Source organism: Cladophialophora carrionii (assembly GCF_000365165.1).
Source record: "Cladophialophora carrionii CBS 160.54 unplaced genomic scaffold supercont1.12, whole genome shotgun sequence".
Classification (NCBI taxonomy): domain Eukaryota; kingdom Fungi; phylum Ascomycota; class Eurotiomycetes; order Chaetothyriales; family Herpotrichiellaceae; genus Cladophialophora; species Cladophialophora carrionii.
Window position 1 is genome coordinate 434516 of NW_008481819.1, and position 19120 is coordinate 453635.

Genomic DNA, 19120 nt, shown 5'->3' on the forward strand with positions numbered 1-19120 from the left:
CCGAGCCGGTAAATGTAGGGTATAGTATAACTGTGAGTGTGAGGGTGAGTGTGATTTGAGTGGCGGTACAATCATACGAGCGCACATTCCACACAATACTGTATAATTCACTCATCTTCCTTTCTCCTTTCCGAGACTCGAGGTTAAGATCCCTCTATCGTACGAGGATAGAGGACCCGTCGCATTTCTAGGACCTCCAAGCTACAGCTCTATGGACAGACTTCATCAAAACTGTGGCACAAACTACAAGCTACATGTTCTCACCCGAGTCCCTCAGCCCAATCCCTCCCACAGATCAATCGCTCGCACTCCCGCTCTTGGCTCCACAGCTGGGCCTCCTCCTCGCGCGCACCGCGAAAATCCCTGGCGAAATCAACGCGCAACGCCCGAGCCCGGAGCTTCGTTTCCATATGCGCGTCTCCGGCCCCGATCTCCGCCGCCAAAAGACACACGCCCAGCGCGTTCACGCCTAGGGGCCTATACTGCACAGCCTGGGCCGCCATGTCGAGGATCTCGAGCGCAAAGCCATGGGATTCGTGTATGATGGCCGTGATGACGGCGCTGGACGGCGGCCCGGTCGCCACACCTGCACACACGGCCAACCGGACCTCGTTGATGATGATCGCGACGGCCAGGCCGAGCGAGTACGTGCGCAGGAAGTGGCAGTGTAGGATTGTTTGGAGCAATGCAGTCCGCCGATTAGGTAGCGTGCCGTCCACATCTGCTGTTGGTCTTGGATGCATATTGTCGTACCATCGCTTCCGGAGGGTGGAGAGTGGTGCTTCGAAGTCGTTGCGCAGGGTGTTGGCCTCGGCTTGGAGGGCCAGGAGTGTCGAATGGATGTCTTGGTACTGCTGCTGCTGCTGCTGCGGTGTCCCGCCCACGAGCGTGACTGGCGGTGTGAGTGTCAATGTGAGTACGGCTCGGGCCCGGCGCATGAGGTTCGGCACCCGTGTCAGCATTCGGATGGATTGGCCTTCGGGAGTGAGTCCGTGGAGCTTATTGTCGAACATGGCGATCCATTCGTCGTCGGTGAAGTGGACTCTGCCGTTGAAGAGGGAGTCGAAGAGCTGCAGACAGTAAGTGGTTCGATCAGGTCGGGGCGAAGAACGGGGAGAGCAGGCGCAGGAACAGATAGGAACAAGCACATGAACAGAACAGCAACGTATAAGTCCGCGCCAGCTCTGATCAAAAGCTCTCGACGACATGATTGTGCTGGGACAAACTTGACTTGACTTGCAAGACTCGACTCACCACAACGGCACGGAGAGATAGCAAGAGATTCGATTCGAAAGGGTCCTGCGAAGTCTCGGCACATCCTCTCAGTCTGATGATCTGGGCGACGCCTTCCGCGTGGCGGCCTGACCCTTCTGGCATCCAAATATATTGCTTGTGGGTTGAAGAACGTAATGTTAGCAATGAAATACATTCTACATATCATGGACCGAGTGAATCATGCGGTGACTCCCTGTCCACGGTTCAACTTACCTGACAATTCCACAAGAATAGGATCGCACACAACGTCTCCGGGGCCTGCGCCTTGACCGGATCATCTAGACACCTTCTCAAGCTGGCAAGCGTGCGTCCGTACTTTTCAAGCGCCAGAACAGTGCCCCCAGCACCGGCACCGTTGCTGTGTTCCGAGAGCGTCCCCACGGCGGTCACGAACGCGTCTGTCGCGTTGTCGAGCGCCTCGTTCACGCCTAGCCTAGAAGGCACATGGTTGAGGTAATCCCCGTACGTCCAGGCCAGGTTATACTTGATGCTGACGGTGGGTTTGATCATGTCTGTGAAGGCGCCGGCCAGGCGCGTCGTGGCGTTCCACGGGCTGGCGTGGATGGTGATTCCCTCGAGAGAGCGGATCAGAGAGGCGTAGCGCTCGATCCCTACTGTTTTCTTACCATGCAGTTTGGCGGTGGCGCTGGTGTTGGTGTTGGTGCCGTTATGGTTGCTGCTGCTGTCGCTGGCCGATGGCGATTTGTCGTCATGCACGAACTTGTATCGCCGTTGACCAAATCCCACACAGCGGATGTTCAGACGTCTGCATCGAGGACAGGGGTGTTCGGAGAGATCGCACTATGGGGCACCCGTTGGATATCAAGGCACCGGAGTAGCATAAGGTGAGGTGTCCAGGGCCGTACCTTTTTCTTTTGCTGCCGACATGCGTCGCATCCTCGTCCTGATGGAACACCCGGCATGCTGCATTGTGTGTCTCTTGTCTTTTGCCGTGCCGGCTAGAGAAGCAGACAGGGAGAGTTCTTTCTGGGCAGACGAAGAGTACGGGTACGAGTCCGAGTGCTGTACCTACTGTAGGCCGGAATACAAAAGCCGACATACATACAGTCCTAGGCCCCCGCCGGCAAAGATGGGTGCCCATTAGTCAGTGGCGGCAGGCTGAGTGATTCAGGCCCCCCGGCACAGCCCAAGACTTCAGCTTGGCAAAACTATGATCGTCTTTGCGGCTGCGGCTCCTGTAGTTGCGTGTCGATGTGCCTTGAAAACTTGGTCGTGATGCCAATCGTTCGAGAGGGCCAGGCGGGCGCGAACGATAACCCGCTACGTAGCAGGCAGGTTGGAATTGTATGTGGCATGACTTTAGTTCCTGCTACCACGTGTTGGGTACCTCTTGCGCCCGTGACGCTGAGAGTGGTTGTACTGGCGTGGGGACAGGAAGATCGGCTCTATGCTATCTGATATTGATGGTGGCATTGTCCCATGGTCTCAATCAGAAGTTGGCGTCACTGTGGAATTTCCGGCTTCGAAGAGCAGCGAGTTGGCATAGACACAAAAGAACCAAGTGGATGAAGACTGCACATGAGATTGTGATCACAGACAACGCGAGCATAACTTGTCACATAGATTCGATGGAGAAGCAATATATTATGTGAAGCGCGCTAACTTATGACTAGGATGAATTGATCAGTTGTCGAGGCACGGCGCCTCTCCAAGAACGGTGAGGACCAGGCCCAAGGTTCTCGTTGTTCCTTTGCTAGATTTCAAGAACCCTTGACAAGCTTAACTCTCCAAGCTTCAGGGCTGACGGCAGTAGCATTACCATTGGAATCGACGTCAAACACGAAAAGCCCCAGGCCAATTCCAGCATATGTCGGCGAGTCACCACCGAGCCAGTCGCTATTCGTATTGAGTCCCCTCGAAAACAATCCTCCCGAAGGCGCTGGCGTGTGGGAGGCCCTGAATGCTACCCGTCCATTCGGTCGATCGGTTATCGAATGCAAGAGCCTGATGGGGCCAGCACCCAGGGCTTCGCTTTGTAAGACGTCCGTACCGTTGCTCGTAAACTGGGTCATCACCAAACCTGGTTTGCCCGTCGGATCGATGGCTAGAGTCAGCGTGGTGTTGAGGGCGTCGTCCTGAGAGGTATACGTGCCCACGAAGCTTTGGTCCGCTTCGGCCTCTGCCTGAGAGCTCAGCCCGGGCAGTACTGCCTCGGTCACAGCGTCCGCAAGCAATGAAACCAGGGCAGTCCGCTGCCTCAGTGAGCTCGCCATAATGATGCTGAAACCAGCGTCATAGTCCGGAATGAGCACTAGGTAGCCGCTGTAGTAGCCAGAGTCGCCGAGCTTGGTGTAAAGATCGGTGACGAGCCCGGTTCTGGGGTGTGTGTAGCGGTAGATTTCCCATGGTTTCCCCACCGAGTATTCGAACATGGCTGTGTGCGAGACTGGCTTCATCCATTGGCGGGTTTGGTCCGAGTCTAGGAGTGTCGAATTGAGAATGGCAGTGCCTAATCTTGCAAGGTCGTTTGTTGTGGAGAAGATGCCACCAGAAGGTATGGTCACCTGGGGGGCGCCCTCCGGCGTCAATCCTGCCACTGATGCATTGCCAGGAATGACGTATCGGCCATATTGACTCGGGTCGGGGACATTCGAATCTGTTGAGTCCATTCCCAGGGGGTCGAAGATGCTTTGGCTGTAGACGTCGTGGATAGATTTGCCGGTGATATTTGATATTGCCGCACCAAGCAGCATAAACCCGTAGTCTGTATATGCTGGACTTGTCCATGGCAGGAACAAAGGAGGTCGAGCCTCGGCGCCGATGGCATATTCATCGCTAGGACATGACATATTTCCTGAAAGTAAAGAGATCAGACATGGAGGAACGGCCACGGGATCGCTCGGGTCTGGGAGGGGCAAGCCGAATGATGCCACAAGAGCGCCCGTGAGATCCACCAAGAGGTAGTCACTCGGATCGAAGGGTGAAACGTCGCGTGGAGTCCCTGCTATCTGGCTGGCAAGCGCAGCAAGTGTCACTTTGTTCCAGTCAACGGTACCGGTCCGATCGTCTTTAGCTGGATGTGCCGCAGCATACGCTGCGAGTGTGGGAACGAACTCGGTGATAGGACGATCCCAGTCGCTAGGTTTTAGGTTAAGCATGCCTGCGAATGTAGTGATGAGTTTGGTGATACTGGCGACGCGGTAGATGCTGTCCCCATCGACCTTTCTCAGGCCATCGCTCGAATTGGCGATTTCGGCAGAGGCGTGATGGAATTGCAACGCCGCAGCAGAAGGGTCATGAATCGAGAACATGCCCACGGAAAACGTGACGTTCTTCAGACCAGCAGGGCTTGTCAAGTTCGCGCTCGGGTCTGCAATGTATCCGTTGAGAGTCGAACTAAGATTCCTCCAAGCGGCGGAGACATGGCTGCCATCGGTGGCCAGGTCGGTAGGAGCTGGATAAGTCGGTCCGAGGTAATCGCAGAGGACCCTTGTCGCAAAAGCAAAAGCTAAGATGATAGTAGCTCTTGTGGAAGGCATTTTGATATGCTGGTGATTGAGGTATCTTTGAATATGGTCGTTTCTGTAGCCATGGCTGGGAGCAACAACGTATATATACCCTCAACGGTCGTAACTGATGGACTGATAGAATGATCCTCGTGCAAATCCATTGTGGGCGAAGCCAGGAAAAGGTGCTCTACAGCTTCAGGCCGGCAGGTACACCGTGAACACTAGGCAGAAGAGTTGCAGTAAACAAGAACTGGTTTGAGTCCTCCATCGTGTCGCGAAGACAACGAGCACGTTGTGCATGAGCTCAAGACGGTGGCGGCACGGGGAACCCAGCATCTTGGCATACATCACCCCCTGCACGCCTTGATATAGCCAGGGGCACTAGACCGAATTAGGTTGCACGCAGCGCTCCGACTGTACCACAGTGCATCAATGCATTGCGCTGAGCCCCAACTCGGATCAGTGCGCACTGCTGCCTGTCAAAAAGCCGATATGACGTAGCGGTAAGTACGCCGTCAAGCGCCCTTCCAGCCACCAAGATGGATACGGATAGTGAGTGACTCGATAGTGGGCGTCCTCCGCATTGTGAAAAGGCCAAGAGCTGTGCCAGTCCATGTCATGCGGCTACCGTCAAGAGTGGAATGATGCGCCGACAACCGGGGCCGTGTATTTTGTAAGAAGACAATCCGTGTCTTTGGCAGTGCCGACATTGATATCTCAACCTATTTTGGCATTATGACCGAGAGGTTCTGGTGATCGCTGACGCAACGGGCCACGTCGTCCGAGGAAGAAGCCTGTATGATGTGCTCTGTGACGGAGAAGACGACGACACTTCTGCGAGGCTTGTACAAAAGCTCAGGTAAGGCAGAGTAGAGTGGGCTAAGTCAATTCGAACACTGGCGAGCACGACACAGACTTACAACATCCTTATGGCTATGGTTAGTTAGGCTACTTGCCTTGAGCTCCTTAATATCATTACCAGTGGATCGGTCATCTCGAACTCACGAAACTGGTTCTCCGGTCGCCTTTCAGCCAGCACTATGTCAGTCGGCCACTGCAGTTCTCGGTCGGTTTGGATCGTGCGCGCTGAAATGCTCTTGTTCGATCGTCTCGATCTCAATTATGACCGGAGTCTTGTAATGACCTTGCTCATACATTTGGGGACTGGTCAAAGCAGGTTGATCATAAGCATGGGGTGCCGTGGTGCTTCGGGGCAGGCAGAAGAAGTGAGAAAAGGACAACGTGGTGAAGGGCATGGTGAGGGAGAGAACGTCGCAGGGCCAACCCTCACAAAAAAGACACAAAGGTTGCGGAAATAAAGCAATATCATACGTATGTGACTGACGAGACATCGCATTGAGGAGCTTTCGAAGCAAGCAAACATTACGGTCGAGGCACCTCTGAGGTGGGTGTGAGGCCACATTGAGGACAACTAGAGGACACTGCGTGGAGGATGTGTGGCTTCCGGCTTAGTCATCTTCATCTTCATCATCACGCGTTATTTCGCGCTCAACTTCGCAGCAGTCGGGACTGATTCACCATGACCTACCGCAGACAGTCAATCAAGTCACCAGAGCAGCGCTATCGCAGAGAAAATTATAGTATTCAGAATTCAGCCATGCTATCAGCCACGACTACCTTGGAGACACATGCAGCTGTGCATGTCTCTGCCTTGCCTAAAGCCACCGACCTGACCCTCCGAAGCCACTGTCGCCTCACGCTCACTCGCGCGATGCAGAAGCCTCGAAACCCTCCACCGCCATACACATAATGCCGAACTCATCACCTCGTAAGACGTCCTCCAGGCCATCAGTCACATTGCCTTCCTATGCCTGGCTCAATGCTGCACGTCGATAGAGAAGAAGTGTACATCAGAGGGGCTGTCTCCCTGGTTATAGTTCCCAACCTTGAAATAACTGGGCGGACTGTTGAGCTCGTAGGTGTCGAGCTCCCGTGGGGCGCCTCCGTTGAGGCTGACGCTGAGTACATTTGACTCATACCGGATTTCGTATGAGAATGTCTGCCCCACGGGAATGTTGCCGATTGAGGTGAAGATTGAGTTGCCGCCGTCGGTGGTCTGTTCGACGCCCATGACCACATTCCCAGCCTTGTTGTAATAGAGCTCACAGACCGGCTTTACGGACACGCTGTCGTCGATGTGGATCTGGCCAATGACTGTGCCGTGGCCGCTGTTATCTGGGACCGTGACTGCGAGGGTTACCGCGAGTCTGTTCCTGGAACTGCTGGGCTGCCAACTCGCCGCCCCGCCGGTCGAGGGGTTCGCTTCACGCAGCTCGGTGCGGCAATGCGTACTGTGTGCGGTCGTCACGCAGCCCGAGCTGGCCGGTGACCCGGGGACCTTCATGACCAGGGCGCCATCGCCACTCTCTGTGAAGAAATAGTGGTGGCCGTTGTCCTGGTAGCCGGAGCAGCCTTGGAGCTGGGAGCTGCTGATTGTGGTGGGATTGCCGGTACTGCCTATGGGGAGCTGGAGCATCCATGGTTTGAGATTGAAGTTTCCTCCCGGCGCACAGCTTGGATCTAGAGCGCTGGCAAGGCAGGAAAAGCCAAGGATGAGGGTCGAACAAGCACGCGAAAAGGTAGGCATCGTGTCGGAAGGACTTGGCTTCCCGTGCTTCGAAGAGCTTGTTTGGTGTCTACATCTAACCCAGAGACCCGAAGGAGCCACTGCCCTTTATACGACACTGACACGCCTGCCCTGCACATAGCCGAACGGATGTACTAACAGCTGCGGTGCAAACAGGAGATTGTCTCTGCAGAGCATTTCTAGCCATTGCATTTTCGTTCAGTCGGTGAAACCCCGAGAGACCAATGACCCTCCCTAGCCCGCAAGCAAAATGAGATTCATGGCACGTCCAGCGAGATCAATCTTTCGGGAAGGTCCCTGTACAGCTTAACTTTCGAAACATCGAATGTCGCATGATGCCGAAAAGAGCCATTGACCGAAGCAACACCTCCACATTTCGGCCGGGGTCAAGCCATGCAGTCCCTGTATTCTATACTCCCCCGAGAATGTCTGCAAGCGCGCTGGCTTCCAAGTCGTTGTTCCTTCTATACCCCGAACATTTCGATTGTGACTCGCCAAATGCCCTATGGCGGACAGCGACAATCGCAACATTCATGAGGACAACAGGTTCTCTATTCTGCGCAGGAGGCGAGGCCTTTCCAATACAATTCTGAACAGAGAGCCTGCAGATCTTCGATGGTTGAAGGCCAATGCTACCACAGATGGTGTTGTTCCATCAAGTCTGTCGCACGCCGTCGACAGCTGTCTTGGCCCCATTGAGGACGGGGCCGGCTTCCACGTAGGGGACATGCAGCAGGCATTTCGCATCTCCACCCCAAGATCGTGGCTGGTGCAACCTTGTGTTGTGGGGAAGGGTTGGATCGGGCCAATCTCCCCTCTTCCGGGCTTGCTGGCTATATCAGTTTCAGACACTCAGGTGATGCCGGGTATCTCGGTCGACTCCAATATCCTGTGTAGAAGGATGCAAAACAACAGTGCTGCAGAGTGATGGGCAGACAACCCTGCAAGTGCCTGGAAGGTCCCTCCCGTCTTGATATGGATTGTAGGTCACCAGACCATGTCCAGCAAACTCCATCCACACCGAAATCTAATTGACAATATCCCGTGCAACGACGAACGGATCCACGACTCGAAGAGGCAAAGTCTATTGCGCAGCAGTAGACCATTGACTAGAAGATCGGGTCACATAATTATACTCTTCAGTTCTTTCGGCCGAGATCTTGCAGTGGCATGCGGTCGCAATTTCAAGAAGAGGTAGGTACGGACCACTGTAACGTTAAAGACGACTTCCTCTCCCGCCTCGTTACTTCACCGATGTGCCTCAGATTCCCCGTCCGCGAGGAAAATGACGCGATATCAAATCGCAGAAGTGGCACCATACTCTTCATTTTGTCTAGAGCCACACCGATGCCGCAGAGTCGCTGGAGCAGATACAGTGTTAGAACGGACTGTATAGACCATGCGTGATGCACCCACCAATACCACAGCCGAGATCTTGGTGTCGCGCAATGATCATACACTCTGTAAGTCTCCCTGATCACGATCCTGCGCAGGGTGTCCATGTACATGTGGTACATGTGTATGTCGTATAGTTATCCATCCCTAGGGAGACACCCTCCCTGGAGGTTTTCCCTCCTAGCCTCCCACTTGCTGTTCTTCCCAGCACTCTTGTAACCTTGCGCTTCATCCTCAGTACTCGTACAATATATGAAGGCCTAATATATATATATAAGTATATATCTACACCTCAATAATCGATTTCTGAGAGATTGACCAGCCCGAACCAGCCCGAACCCTCTTTGACTTCATCCTCACAACTCAATCCCGTACCCATGACGATATGCAAGGCAGTGTACGGACGGAGAAATAGCACAATTCTAATCTAATCCGACCACCACCACCATTTCCATCTTGCCGGCGCTTCATCTGCACTACAGCGTCATCTCATAAGCTTGGGCTTTAATGGATCGCCTTCGCAGCGTGGTCAGCGTCGTTGTACAGTTATTCTACTGCGCTATTCCGTCCACTTGAAGGGGCCCTCCCATCTACAGAAGCTGGTCGAGGGGATATCGCCTACGAGCAGTAGGAACGGGGGCGGTCTGTGAAAGGGTAGAATGATCATTTCTAAACTAATTACATAGTAGATGGGGTTGATGAGCCAGCTCATATACCGACACACACACAGAGAGAGAGAGAGAGAGAGGGGAGGGAGAGGGTATCTTGCGCCCTCTGTCAATTAAACAAGCAAACTAACAAACTTAACAAAGAACACGTACATGCCCACGAGCATACAATGATATGCCTGACTTTGTGGAGGCTCCTCGATATTCCAGCTCGAGCAAGTACACACCGGCTGAACCACGGTATCCGACGTGAGCTTGCGATCACTGGGACCATGCCTCGTCTGGTGGGAGAACGAACCCGGTCGACGGGCCCTCCATTCTATGTTTCTGCCATCAGAGTACGTCCGGCATGCTCATCTCCCATAGGTACTTACAGTACTCCGTACGCCTCTGCGGTATCGACCTTGGCTGCTTACTCGTGATTTTCCATGACCAACCCGGACAGCTGCAGCAACTTCCTACTGTAGCATGCTTTCCATGGCAGAAGGTCAGATGGGAACATTTCAAGATAATTCGAGGCGACTGCTACAACACTCTAACCGCTGTGAAACGTTGCGATCTTGCACTTCCATTGATATCCAGCTCGACCACTTCAGACACTCCCGAGACACTTCCACATCATCGACCAAGGCCGATGAACTTCTGCGCCTTCACCGCTGCAAACACGCCACCTGTAACGACCCATATCCAGATAGCGTCATACAGTACTATATGTCCCGAATAAACAAGAAAGACTCATCCGTTTGACGCGTGAAAATGCCCAGATCCCATGCCTTTACCTCGAGATCCCCAAAAAGGCTCTCTTCTCGCGTCACCCACCAAGGCCAAATCCCGGAACCTGATCATGCAAAACTCAACTCACGGCAAGGAAAGGAATCACAGCATGAACGCTAGGCAGCCCACAACAACAGCCAACACGCCGGAAACAGCAAAGCCGACTTTGTCCGCAGAGCCCCTGAACTGGCTTTGCGCGGCACCCCCAGGAGCCACGGGAGTGATTGGCGGCGAGATGGTATTGTTGCCGCTTGTAGTACCATTGTCGTACCGGTTGCCGCTGTTGGCTCCGGCACCAGCTGCAGCGTTAGTGGCGGCATTAGCACCTGCGTTTGCCGTGGCATTGCTGCTACCATTGCCGGCTGAGTTGGCACCAGCAGCCGAGTTGCCGCTTGAAGCCGAGTCTGCACCTGCAGCACCTGTGGTGTCGGTGGATCCGGCTTGAGCATTTGCAGCGGCATTTGCGCCTGCGCCAGCAGCAGCTTGAGCTCCACTGCCGGACGACCCAGAACCCGAAGAGCCAGAGCCCGACGAGCCAGAGCCGCCAGCGCCAGCATTAGCGCCAGCACTTGCGGCGGCCTCGGCGTAGGCATTGGCACTAGCACCAGCTGCACCTGTAGGTCCAATCTCTGGAGTGACAGTGGCATAAGGACCAGTCGTGCATGGCACGGTCATGGTCATGGTGGTAGGTCCGCCTTGATGGCAGACATCGCAAGACGTGACAGTGGTAGTGAAGCCCGCAGGGATCGAGGCTGGGTTTCTGGTCGCCTCACATGGACATGCCTCAGTGATAGTGTACGTAGCTTGTCCAATAGATGATCCGCCGCTGCAGATGGCGGGATAGATGGTGATGTATTCGTGGATTTCCTGAACAGACCCATCGGGAAGGGTTGTGGTAAAGGCGAGGATCTCAGTAGTCCTTGGGCCGTTCGGATTGGGTGGAGCAGTGATGACTGGACCACCGGGGCATTGGCCGCCAGGGCAGGTGAAGGTGATGGTGCTCGACAATGTGGTGGTGGTCGTCAAGGCGGTCGGGCAGACAGAGTAGAAGACTGTGGTGGCGTCGGTGTCGGCTGGATCGTTGACAACAGTTGTGGTCTGCGCGTTGGTCGCAGCAAGGAGGAGTGCCGCTACGGGCATGGCTCTTGTCGATCGCTTCATTTTTGTGAAGGTGCCGAGTTGATTTTGGTGGTTGAATAGCCGTCGCGCTCGCGCGAGAAGTCGTACAAGCAAAAGGTATAAAGGAGTGATTGGATTCTGCGACAATGATGTACTTGGAAACGAGTGTAGCGAGTCGCGAAGGGAACACGAGCTGATAGAATGACAAGAGGTCAAGGGGGCACTTTGTACCGCCGCGCATCATATTTACCTTCAGCATAGTAACCGTGCGGCGAGGGCAACGCGATCCGCATACCGTTGTCGCTGGAATGCAAAACAAAAAGCCTCGACAAAGGACCGCATTGGTAAAATGAAAGGGAATGCAGCGCACGATCCATAGCATACCTGAGCGAAGGTCTTCGAGATTGTGGACTTCATCATGTGCGGTAGACGATTTGTGATTCCTTGACGCCATGAGCAGGAGGCCCAAGGAGGCTGGAACGTAAAAAGCTCGGTGACGCCCAGCTCGAGCACTCTGCTGTGACCTTCCGGCAGAGCCTCGAATCGAATGAGAGTGACATCGCCACATCCTCACAGTCAATAGGTGCAAAAATTGAAAAGAGGTGCATGTACCCTATAAATCGACATTTCAAACTCATCGCCCTCACTGAAGAGGACTCAACGAGAAGGAAACTTCCTACAAGGAATGAAATTACTCTCCAGAGCCATCGAGCTAGTGCAGCTCATGGCAACACGTCGCTGTAGAAAGGACGGAACGACGGTCGTGGCTGGCTCTGTTGCTTTTTTTGATCTGAAGAGAAGAAAAAAGAAAGGGATGCAGGTGCAAGACCAGAGGAAGAATTTGTAAAGTGACTTTTGCCAAGACACATCACGTGCTACGGCCTCAGCCTCAGCGTTATTCTGGAGCCACACACGCCACATCAGGCTTGCATTCATTCAGCCCCAGTGCTCGCACCTGGTACAGGTATTTCGTTCGCTATTGAACGACTGATGCTTGACGGTGCATCGTCGATACTATGCTGACTTCGCCTTTAGTGGCACTTCAAACACCATCGCACCGTTCTTGCCTCGAGGTATCTTCTTCCACCTACCCAACCTCATCTCTTTGCCCGTTCCCGCCACGATGCACACGCCTTGACATTCTCCTTCCTTTTTGCCGCCGAACTCATTTGTGATCTGTTTTCTTCGCTCGAATACAGTCAGAGAGTTGATGTAGCCACGGACCGGACCTAGTGATCTTTCTGCTAAATCGGAGGACATCGTAGAGCCACTCGGTGATGCAGAGTCGCCGTTCAAAGTCTCCGTTGGTCGTTTTATTTCCCCGTTCATGTGCCCATTCATTCCACTCAAACCAGCTTCGCCTTTGCCAACAGTGCCGAGTGCGATCAACGATCTCTTGTCATCACTCACTTTCCATACCCGAATCCAGCCGTCCCAGCTGCCACTTAGGACAACATCTGTGCCGGGCAGAGCAGTTAAGGCGGTGATGGCTCTTGGAATGGGTCTTCGTCGATCGTCCTTTTTCAGGTCTTCAATAACCTTCGGATCTGCCTCAGAAGTGACCTCTTCGAGAGGAGGGGGCTCTTCCACACCATGTGCTGTATGAATCGTGAACAAGGCCTTCTTCTTGTGGATGCTCCATAGACTGATAGCACCCGAGTCAGACCCGGTCACGAAATTTTGTGGCGGGAGCGCTGCGACACAGTCCAGACTCCCTGTCTGATACTCGTCCTTTGCCGAGCTATCGCCCAAGAACCTTGTGAGCGATTCATCCACCACTTTCCACCACATGGCTTTTCTATCTCTGGCGCCTACTGTGACGCACTGGTCGACCGATACTGCCGAGACATCCACAATGTGATCTTGGTGGCCAAAGAGTGTTTCCACGTACGCAAGGCTGTCCTCCCCAGATAAGCTGTAGGTTTTCAAAGACCGATCCATGCTTGCGCTGAAGAGTTGCTGGCCAAACCCATTTTGATTCGACGAACTCGGCGCAAATGCAAGTCCCGTCACTCCATCTCTATGAGTAGTAAATGTCTTCAATGGCCGCAGCTCATCCGCCGACCAGATGATTAGTTTCCTGTCTGCACCGCCGGTGGCCACGAAGTTGCCGTCCGGCGATGCTGCCACCGCAAGTATAGGGCCCGTATGACCATGTTGCTGCTGCGCCGATGCCCTGACTTTGATCCCTCGAACATATGCGAGCTGCTTTGGCCGAGTTCTTCGACCTCCGTCGGGCGGTTGAAGCTGCCATTTGATCAAGGTCCTGTCCTTGCTCACAGTGTATGCATATGGCTGACATATAGCCACGGCAGTCGTCGCCTCTGTATTCATTATGAACGGCGCATGGCTCGCATTTGTGAAGTCCAGACTCTCGGCAATGAGGCGGTATTGTCGGCCCTTCGCTTCGTCCACATCCTCTTTTAGTCTCTGTGCAATCAAGTCTCGATCAAGGTCTTCTGCGTCGAAACCAGTATCATCTATCTCTTGTTTGATGTTGTCCAGGTATCGTTGTGCGAGTCGGACTCTTCTCTCTGCGGCAGTCTCGCCTTCTTCCGAGGTGGCTTCTGATTCTTCGGCGTCGCTGTCAGGTTGGGCATGATCGTCGGATTCGCTACCGGATATTGACTCGTCATCTTGGTCTCGTGCCTGTCGTCCTCTTCGTCGGGGCTGGCCGTCGGCTTCTTCTCGAGCGTCACCTCTGTCCGTCTCCCGTCTCTTCCTTGCCTTGCCCGGGGCAGTGTTGTCCCTCTTCCGCTTTCGCTGAGATGCTGGGACGGTGAAGAAGGAGGGCATACTCGACCGCGAGCTTGTGGGTGTCGCTCAGTCTCGGTCGCAGTCCAGAGCAGCAACGGCGAGATAATTTTCTCCAAAAGCCCGAAACTTTTTTGAAGCCTTAGCGCCGCTTCGTCGGAGAAATCGTCACCGCTCGCCGCACCTTCCTTCCACTCCGTCGCCAGCCAGCGCAAGGCACCGCTTCGCGTTGCGTGTCAAGCTGTCGAATTCAGTGCCTCTACTCCGTACTGCGGTACATCTCCTCGATTCAACTGTACCTTCACAACATCGAGCCCCAGTGCTGTCCGACGCAGAGTCTCTCCCTGGTCCCTGTCCGTCACTGAACGTCCACTTGACGCCTACCCGCCTCTTGAACTCACCCGAACATCACAATGTAAGTACTCCAGCCCTACCGAGAACCCAATCCATAGCACAAACCACTAACTCACGCTCAGGGAAGTCCTCCTCGGCCTCACGGGCCGGGACTTCACCATCATCGCCGCCTCCAAGGCCGCCATGCGTGGAGCGACCATCCTCAAGACATCCGACGACAAAACCCGCCAGCTAAACAAGCACACATTGCTCGCCTTCTCCGGCGAAGCAGGCGACACGGTGCAATTTGCAGAATTCATCCAGGCCAACGTCGCGCTCTACAGCATGCGCAACGAAACCGACCTCGGACCTAGCGCGGTAGCAAGCTTCGTGCGAGGGGAGCTGGCGCGGTCCCTCCGTTCGCGCAAGCCGTATAACGTGAACTTGTTGCTCGGCGGCGTCGACCCCATCACCAGGGAGCCGAGTCTATATTGGTTGGATTATCTGGCCAGCAGTGCGAAGGTCCCATACGCCGCGCACGGCTATGCTCAGTAAGTACCCTGTACCGTGTACCCTGTGCTCTGGTTCTCGACTCTGCTCTACGCTCCTCTCCCCTAGTTCCCTCCCATCAGAAAGAGGTGTCTTTGACTGTCGAGCTAACGTTGGCGATAAGATACTACTGCCTCTCGATCCTGGACAAGCACCACCACCCGGACATCTCGTTCGAGCAAGGCATGAAAATTCTGCGCATGTGCACGGACGAGCTGCAGCGGCGCCTCCCCATTGATTTCAAGGGCATGACCGTCAAGGTGGTCAAGAAAGATGGAGTCATTGACGTCGAATACGATACGAGCAAGCAGGTTTTGGCAGCTTGAAGGGCCCACTGAGCAAACGCACGGCGAGATCAAGCGGCTTGTAGAATATGCATAGCGACGGCGTAGACAGGAAGGGAACCGAAGGGCAGATGCGAGAAAAATGGGTATCAATTCATTTCGGGGCTGCTTGGTGATCCACCACCCTCCAGCGACATCGTCAATGTCACCGCGGCGTGGGACACACGTACGCACAAGTGTTTTCCCGTGAGAGCGCAGCCCTATGCCATTCCATAAAAGGGATTGAAAAGGGCGGACTGGTTGCCAAAGTCTATCGAATGTGTTCATCAGATCTCGTCCCTCCCAACGCCATGCTAGAGCCTTTTGTTCAGTCAACCATGCCCGCTCTCGCTGTCAATGATTGCGCATATCGATTGAACGTCCGAAAGACTAAGCTGGCAATCTGCTATTTTCTCCACCAACCGGTATTCGTCGCCCAAATGGTCTCTGATAAGGTTGATAGCGATTAGTGTTGCCTCGTCCTCGGTGACTTTGCTGACGGTTGGGATATTGTTGCCTAGGCGGATTGATCGGTGCATACCCGCCAACGACCATGTGATTCCCTCTTCGAGCACGTTGGTTGTTGAGATGTTGTCTTCGTTGACTTGAGGACTGAGGGGGACGGATACTGTCGTCTGAGTCTTCTGAACCAGAATTAGGCTCGTCGTCGTCATCATCATCGGAGTGTGAGTCGGCAACGTTGCGCGCGCGTCGTCTTAACCTGTGCCGCACCGATGCCATGAAGTCAGCTTCGTTGTCAGTGTCATGATCATCTCCATGATAATGCAGCCTCTCTTCTGCACTACGGTCGGCTGTTGCGCTCGGGTTTACTCCCGGCTCATCCTCGTCTTCATCATCGCTAGTCAGGACGACACGGCGGGCGCCTGATCTTCGTGCAGGCTGCGCGGGGGCCGTGTCAATATCAGATGCTTCTGTCATCTCGTCATAGTTCGTCGCGGCATCGGATTGATCCCCGTTGGTTGACTGGGCGGTATTGACAGTCGAACGCGCATCGCTTTCCGGGTAGAAGGCTGGATCATAAGGAAAGTGTGACACGATATCTCCGTCATGAGATACCCCACTTGAAACTGAAGGATGGTCGTTGTCTCGATGGTTTCTGAGTTGTCTGTTGTAGATGGTCATTGTGGACTCGGTATCCGCATCACTATTGCTGTCACCGTCTTCGACCTCGTTGTCAATGAACCCATCCATATCATCGTCTTCATCCGAGTAGTCCTCGTCGTCCTCGAGTCCTGGCGAGATCGAACGTCTTCGAGTCGATGTGGCAGGGTAGTGGAAATGAAAGCCATGCTCCCCCATAGTTGTACCAAACTCATGGTCAATTTCAGCCTCGTCGTCCATTTCAGAGTCGTCCAAATCTATTGATTCATCCAGGTCGGAATCGGAGTCACTCCCAGTCATATCGAATTGGTGGAAACCACATCGACTGCATCCGCCATCTTCCAACTCCCAGTGACACTCAGGACAGCGCCACACATTGTCTTCTGGATCCAGTATGCCGGACCTCCAGTTTCTTGACCCACCTGCGGAACCTAATCCCACGAAGACACCCTTGAATAAGCCTGGACCAGCTCGATCTGCGGCCAGCAGGACGGCCTCTTCTTCTTTGGCCGTCTGGTGTTCCTGCACAGTCTCATCTTCCGGCAAGAGCTCCGCGCGACCAATGAACATGTGAACCAAATCTCGAAGCAGGTAATTCGGGGAGGGTTCGACTCTGACATTGGCTCTGCAATCAGGACAGGTACTCTTGCTTCTCCGACCCGTGCCCCCTCCAAACCAGCTTGCGAGGCACGAGTAGCAGTATGTGTGGCCGCAGGGTAGGATGAAGGGTTCGTAAAAAGGCTTGATACAAATCTTGCATAGGGAGAGATTTCGCATGTCTTCGATGTGTTTTTGGAAGGTGGCGAGCAGGTCAGTCGACGCCATGGTGGAAGAGATGGAACCGTACGCGCGCTCAGAAGGCGATGATGAGCGGCGAGGGCCCAGGTATAGATATGGCGCCAGAAGTCACACACAAGCGGTGTTGAAGGCTGGCGGCGCGTGAAGCGATAGAGAAGTGAGGGACAAGTGCAATCCAGCCTGAACAGAGCCATGCCGCATGAGGAAACTCAGCCGAGCAATTTTGATACATGGCATCGGTGCCTGTCAGTTCAAGTCCTGTGTCTTCTGCCACCAGCCTAGACATTCTTGCCCGTCATGTCGAAGCCTATATCTTTTGGCTTCGGGAAGTCCAAGACGGCCAGCACTGGCACCGGCACTCTCCCGTCCCGCAAGCCTGCCTCTTCGAAGGCCCCTTCACGAACCGCCCTCCACCAAGACTCGGACAATGAAGACGAGGAAGAGCCAAGACACGAGTCAGTCACTGGCTTCTCGTCTAGTGGTGCTATTCTAAGTCGTCCCGTACAGGAATCGAGAGAGAAAGTCATACAGAATGCCGGCAATGGCGACTGGCGCAGACGAGGACGAAACAATCTACTGCCTGCAGAAGTCCAAGCGGCGCAACGGGGAGATGGCCCGGTCATGGTGGAAAGAGACGAAGTGAGCAAGGCTACCGGTCTTCAATTTGCAGACAAGAGTGACAAGGAGCCGGAGCAACGGCCGGATGGCGACCAAAAGCCACAGAACCACGCCGATAGTCCACCCAGCCGACTGACTGCTGATGACGAAGCCCTGCAAGCGCTTTTGGACGATGGCACGGGTAAGCCCAAGTCGAGCGCTGTTATACAACTACAAGGGAACAGGATGTTGTCACCACGCGACGAAGAGGAAGATTTTCGCCAAGACATAGCCTCCAGACCAGATTCAAGTACCCTTGAAGAGTATACAGCAATGCCTGTTGAGGAGTTTGGACTAGCCATGCTTCGGGGAATGGGCCAGAAGCGGCGCGCCAACGGAGAAGTCATTGATCTAAACCCAAAGATGGACGACAACAGCCGAAAGCAACGTAAGCAAGAGGGCTTTCTAGGCATCGGGGCCAAAGCAGCTCCTGGAACGGATGGAGTCGAGCTAGGCGCGTGGGGCAAAGCGGACATGCGCAAGAACACCAAGGGCCAGGGGTTCTTTACACCGTTGATGCGCGAGAACAAAGCCACAGGAGAGCGCATATCAGAGGATGAATTTCAGAGAAGGCTCAAAGAGTCTAAAGGAGCAAAGGACGAGGATGACTGGAGACAGCGCAGAGATCGCAACCTGGAAAAGAGCGGTAGAGACCGCGATCGAAATGGTCACGCCAGTGGCAATGACGACTACCGTGATCAGATGAACTCTTTCTCTCGTTCAGGTTCATCAAGGAGAGATAAGGAGGACGACAGGGAGTATTCTCGATCAAGGAGAGACCGGGGTGACGATGACCACGAGACCTCAAGATCGCGGAAAGACAGGTCAAAGGACAGAAGCAGGAGAGGTCGAGACAAGGACCAAAACCACGATAGCCGGCACCGGGATAAGTACCGAGACCGCCATCGTGATGACGACAGATACGATTCGAGTTCGTCTCATCGAAGCCATCGTGATCATGATCGTGATCGAGACGGGGACAGATACAGAGAGCGCGATGGTGATCGTCGGCACCGGGACGGATGATCTAAGGTCGCTGTTGAATATTGTCTTTCAGCAAGATCTTTCGACTATGTTATTATAGCATTGGCTCGAGCCTCGACGAGACTAAAATTGCAGGGCATGACATGAGGGCTTGGCGACCTGTTGCTTGCCCTGGATGCGGCCCTGTTCCGAATGTCCATGTTCCTCGTACGGAGAATGGAGCACAACAATCAACGTCATGGCGGTCGTTTGTCGCAAGAAGACTGAGCGGCAGGATATTCGCCAGCGAGT

General features: G+C 54.2%; 8 protein-coding genes across 8 annotated transcripts; 2 read left to right on the plus strand and 6 right to left on the minus strand.

Moving 5' to 3' along the window:
• Positions 1-260: 260 nt before the first annotated feature.
• G647_10123 (uncharacterized protein) lies at positions 261-2198 on the minus strand (the record flags this gene model as incomplete). Its single annotated transcript, XM_008726115.1, has 4 exons — positions 261-1070; positions 1255-1389; positions 1489-2076; positions 2142-2198. 4 exons carry the CDS (start codon positions 2196-2198, stop codon positions 261-263), a joined length of 1590 nt encoding a protein of 529 aa, XP_008724337.1.
• Positions 2199-2996: 798 nt separating this feature from the next.
• G647_10124 (uncharacterized protein) lies at positions 2997-4775 on the minus strand (the record flags this gene model as incomplete). Its single annotated transcript, XM_008726116.1, has 1 exon — positions 2997-4775. One exon carries the CDS (start codon positions 4773-4775, stop codon positions 2997-2999), a length of 1779 nt encoding a protein of 592 aa, XP_008724338.1.
• Positions 4776-6582: 1807 nt separating this feature from the next.
• Positions 6583-7353, minus strand: G647_10125 (uncharacterized protein; the record flags this gene model as incomplete). The annotated part of the gene is made up of 1 exon (XM_008726117.1): positions 6583-7353. The coding sequence occupies one exon, from the start codon at positions 7351-7353 to the stop codon at positions 6583-6585; it is 771 nt and encodes a 256-aa protein (XP_008724339.1).
• Positions 7354-10292: 2939 nt separating this feature from the next.
• On the minus strand, positions 10293-11351 carry G647_10126 (uncharacterized protein; the record flags this gene model as incomplete). The annotated part of the gene is made up of 1 exon (XM_008726118.1): positions 10293-11351. One exon carries the CDS (start codon positions 11349-11351, stop codon positions 10293-10295), a length of 1059 nt encoding a protein of 352 aa, XP_008724340.1.
• Positions 11352-12323: 972 nt separating this feature from the next.
• On the minus strand, positions 12324-14105 carry G647_10127 (uncharacterized protein; the record flags this gene model as incomplete). The annotated part of the gene is made up of 1 exon (XM_008726119.1): positions 12324-14105. The coding sequence occupies one exon, from the start codon at positions 14103-14105 to the stop codon at positions 12324-12326; it is 1782 nt and encodes a 593-aa protein (XP_008724341.1).
• A 495-nt stretch (positions 14106-14600) lies between these two features.
• Positions 14601-15271, plus strand: G647_10128 (uncharacterized protein; the record flags this gene model as incomplete). The annotated part of the gene is made up of 2 exons (XM_008726120.1): positions 14601-14947; positions 15070-15271. The coding sequence occupies 2 exons, from the start codon at positions 14601-14603 to the stop codon at positions 15269-15271; spliced, it is 549 nt and encodes a 182-aa protein (XP_008724342.1).
• A 387-nt stretch (positions 15272-15658) lies between these two features.
• G647_10129 (uncharacterized protein) lies at positions 15659-17215 on the minus strand (the record flags this gene model as incomplete). The annotated part of the gene is made up of 1 exon (XM_008726121.1): positions 15659-17215. The coding sequence occupies one exon, from the start codon at positions 17213-17215 to the stop codon at positions 15659-15661; it is 1557 nt and encodes a 518-aa protein (XP_008724343.1).
• A 270-nt stretch (positions 17216-17485) lies between these two features.
• G647_10130 (uncharacterized protein) lies at positions 17486-18871 on the plus strand (the record flags this gene model as incomplete). The annotated part of the gene is made up of 1 exon (XM_008726122.1): positions 17486-18871. One exon carries the CDS (start codon positions 17486-17488, stop codon positions 18869-18871), a length of 1386 nt encoding a protein of 461 aa, XP_008724344.1.
• Positions 18872-19120: the final 249 nt, after the last annotated feature.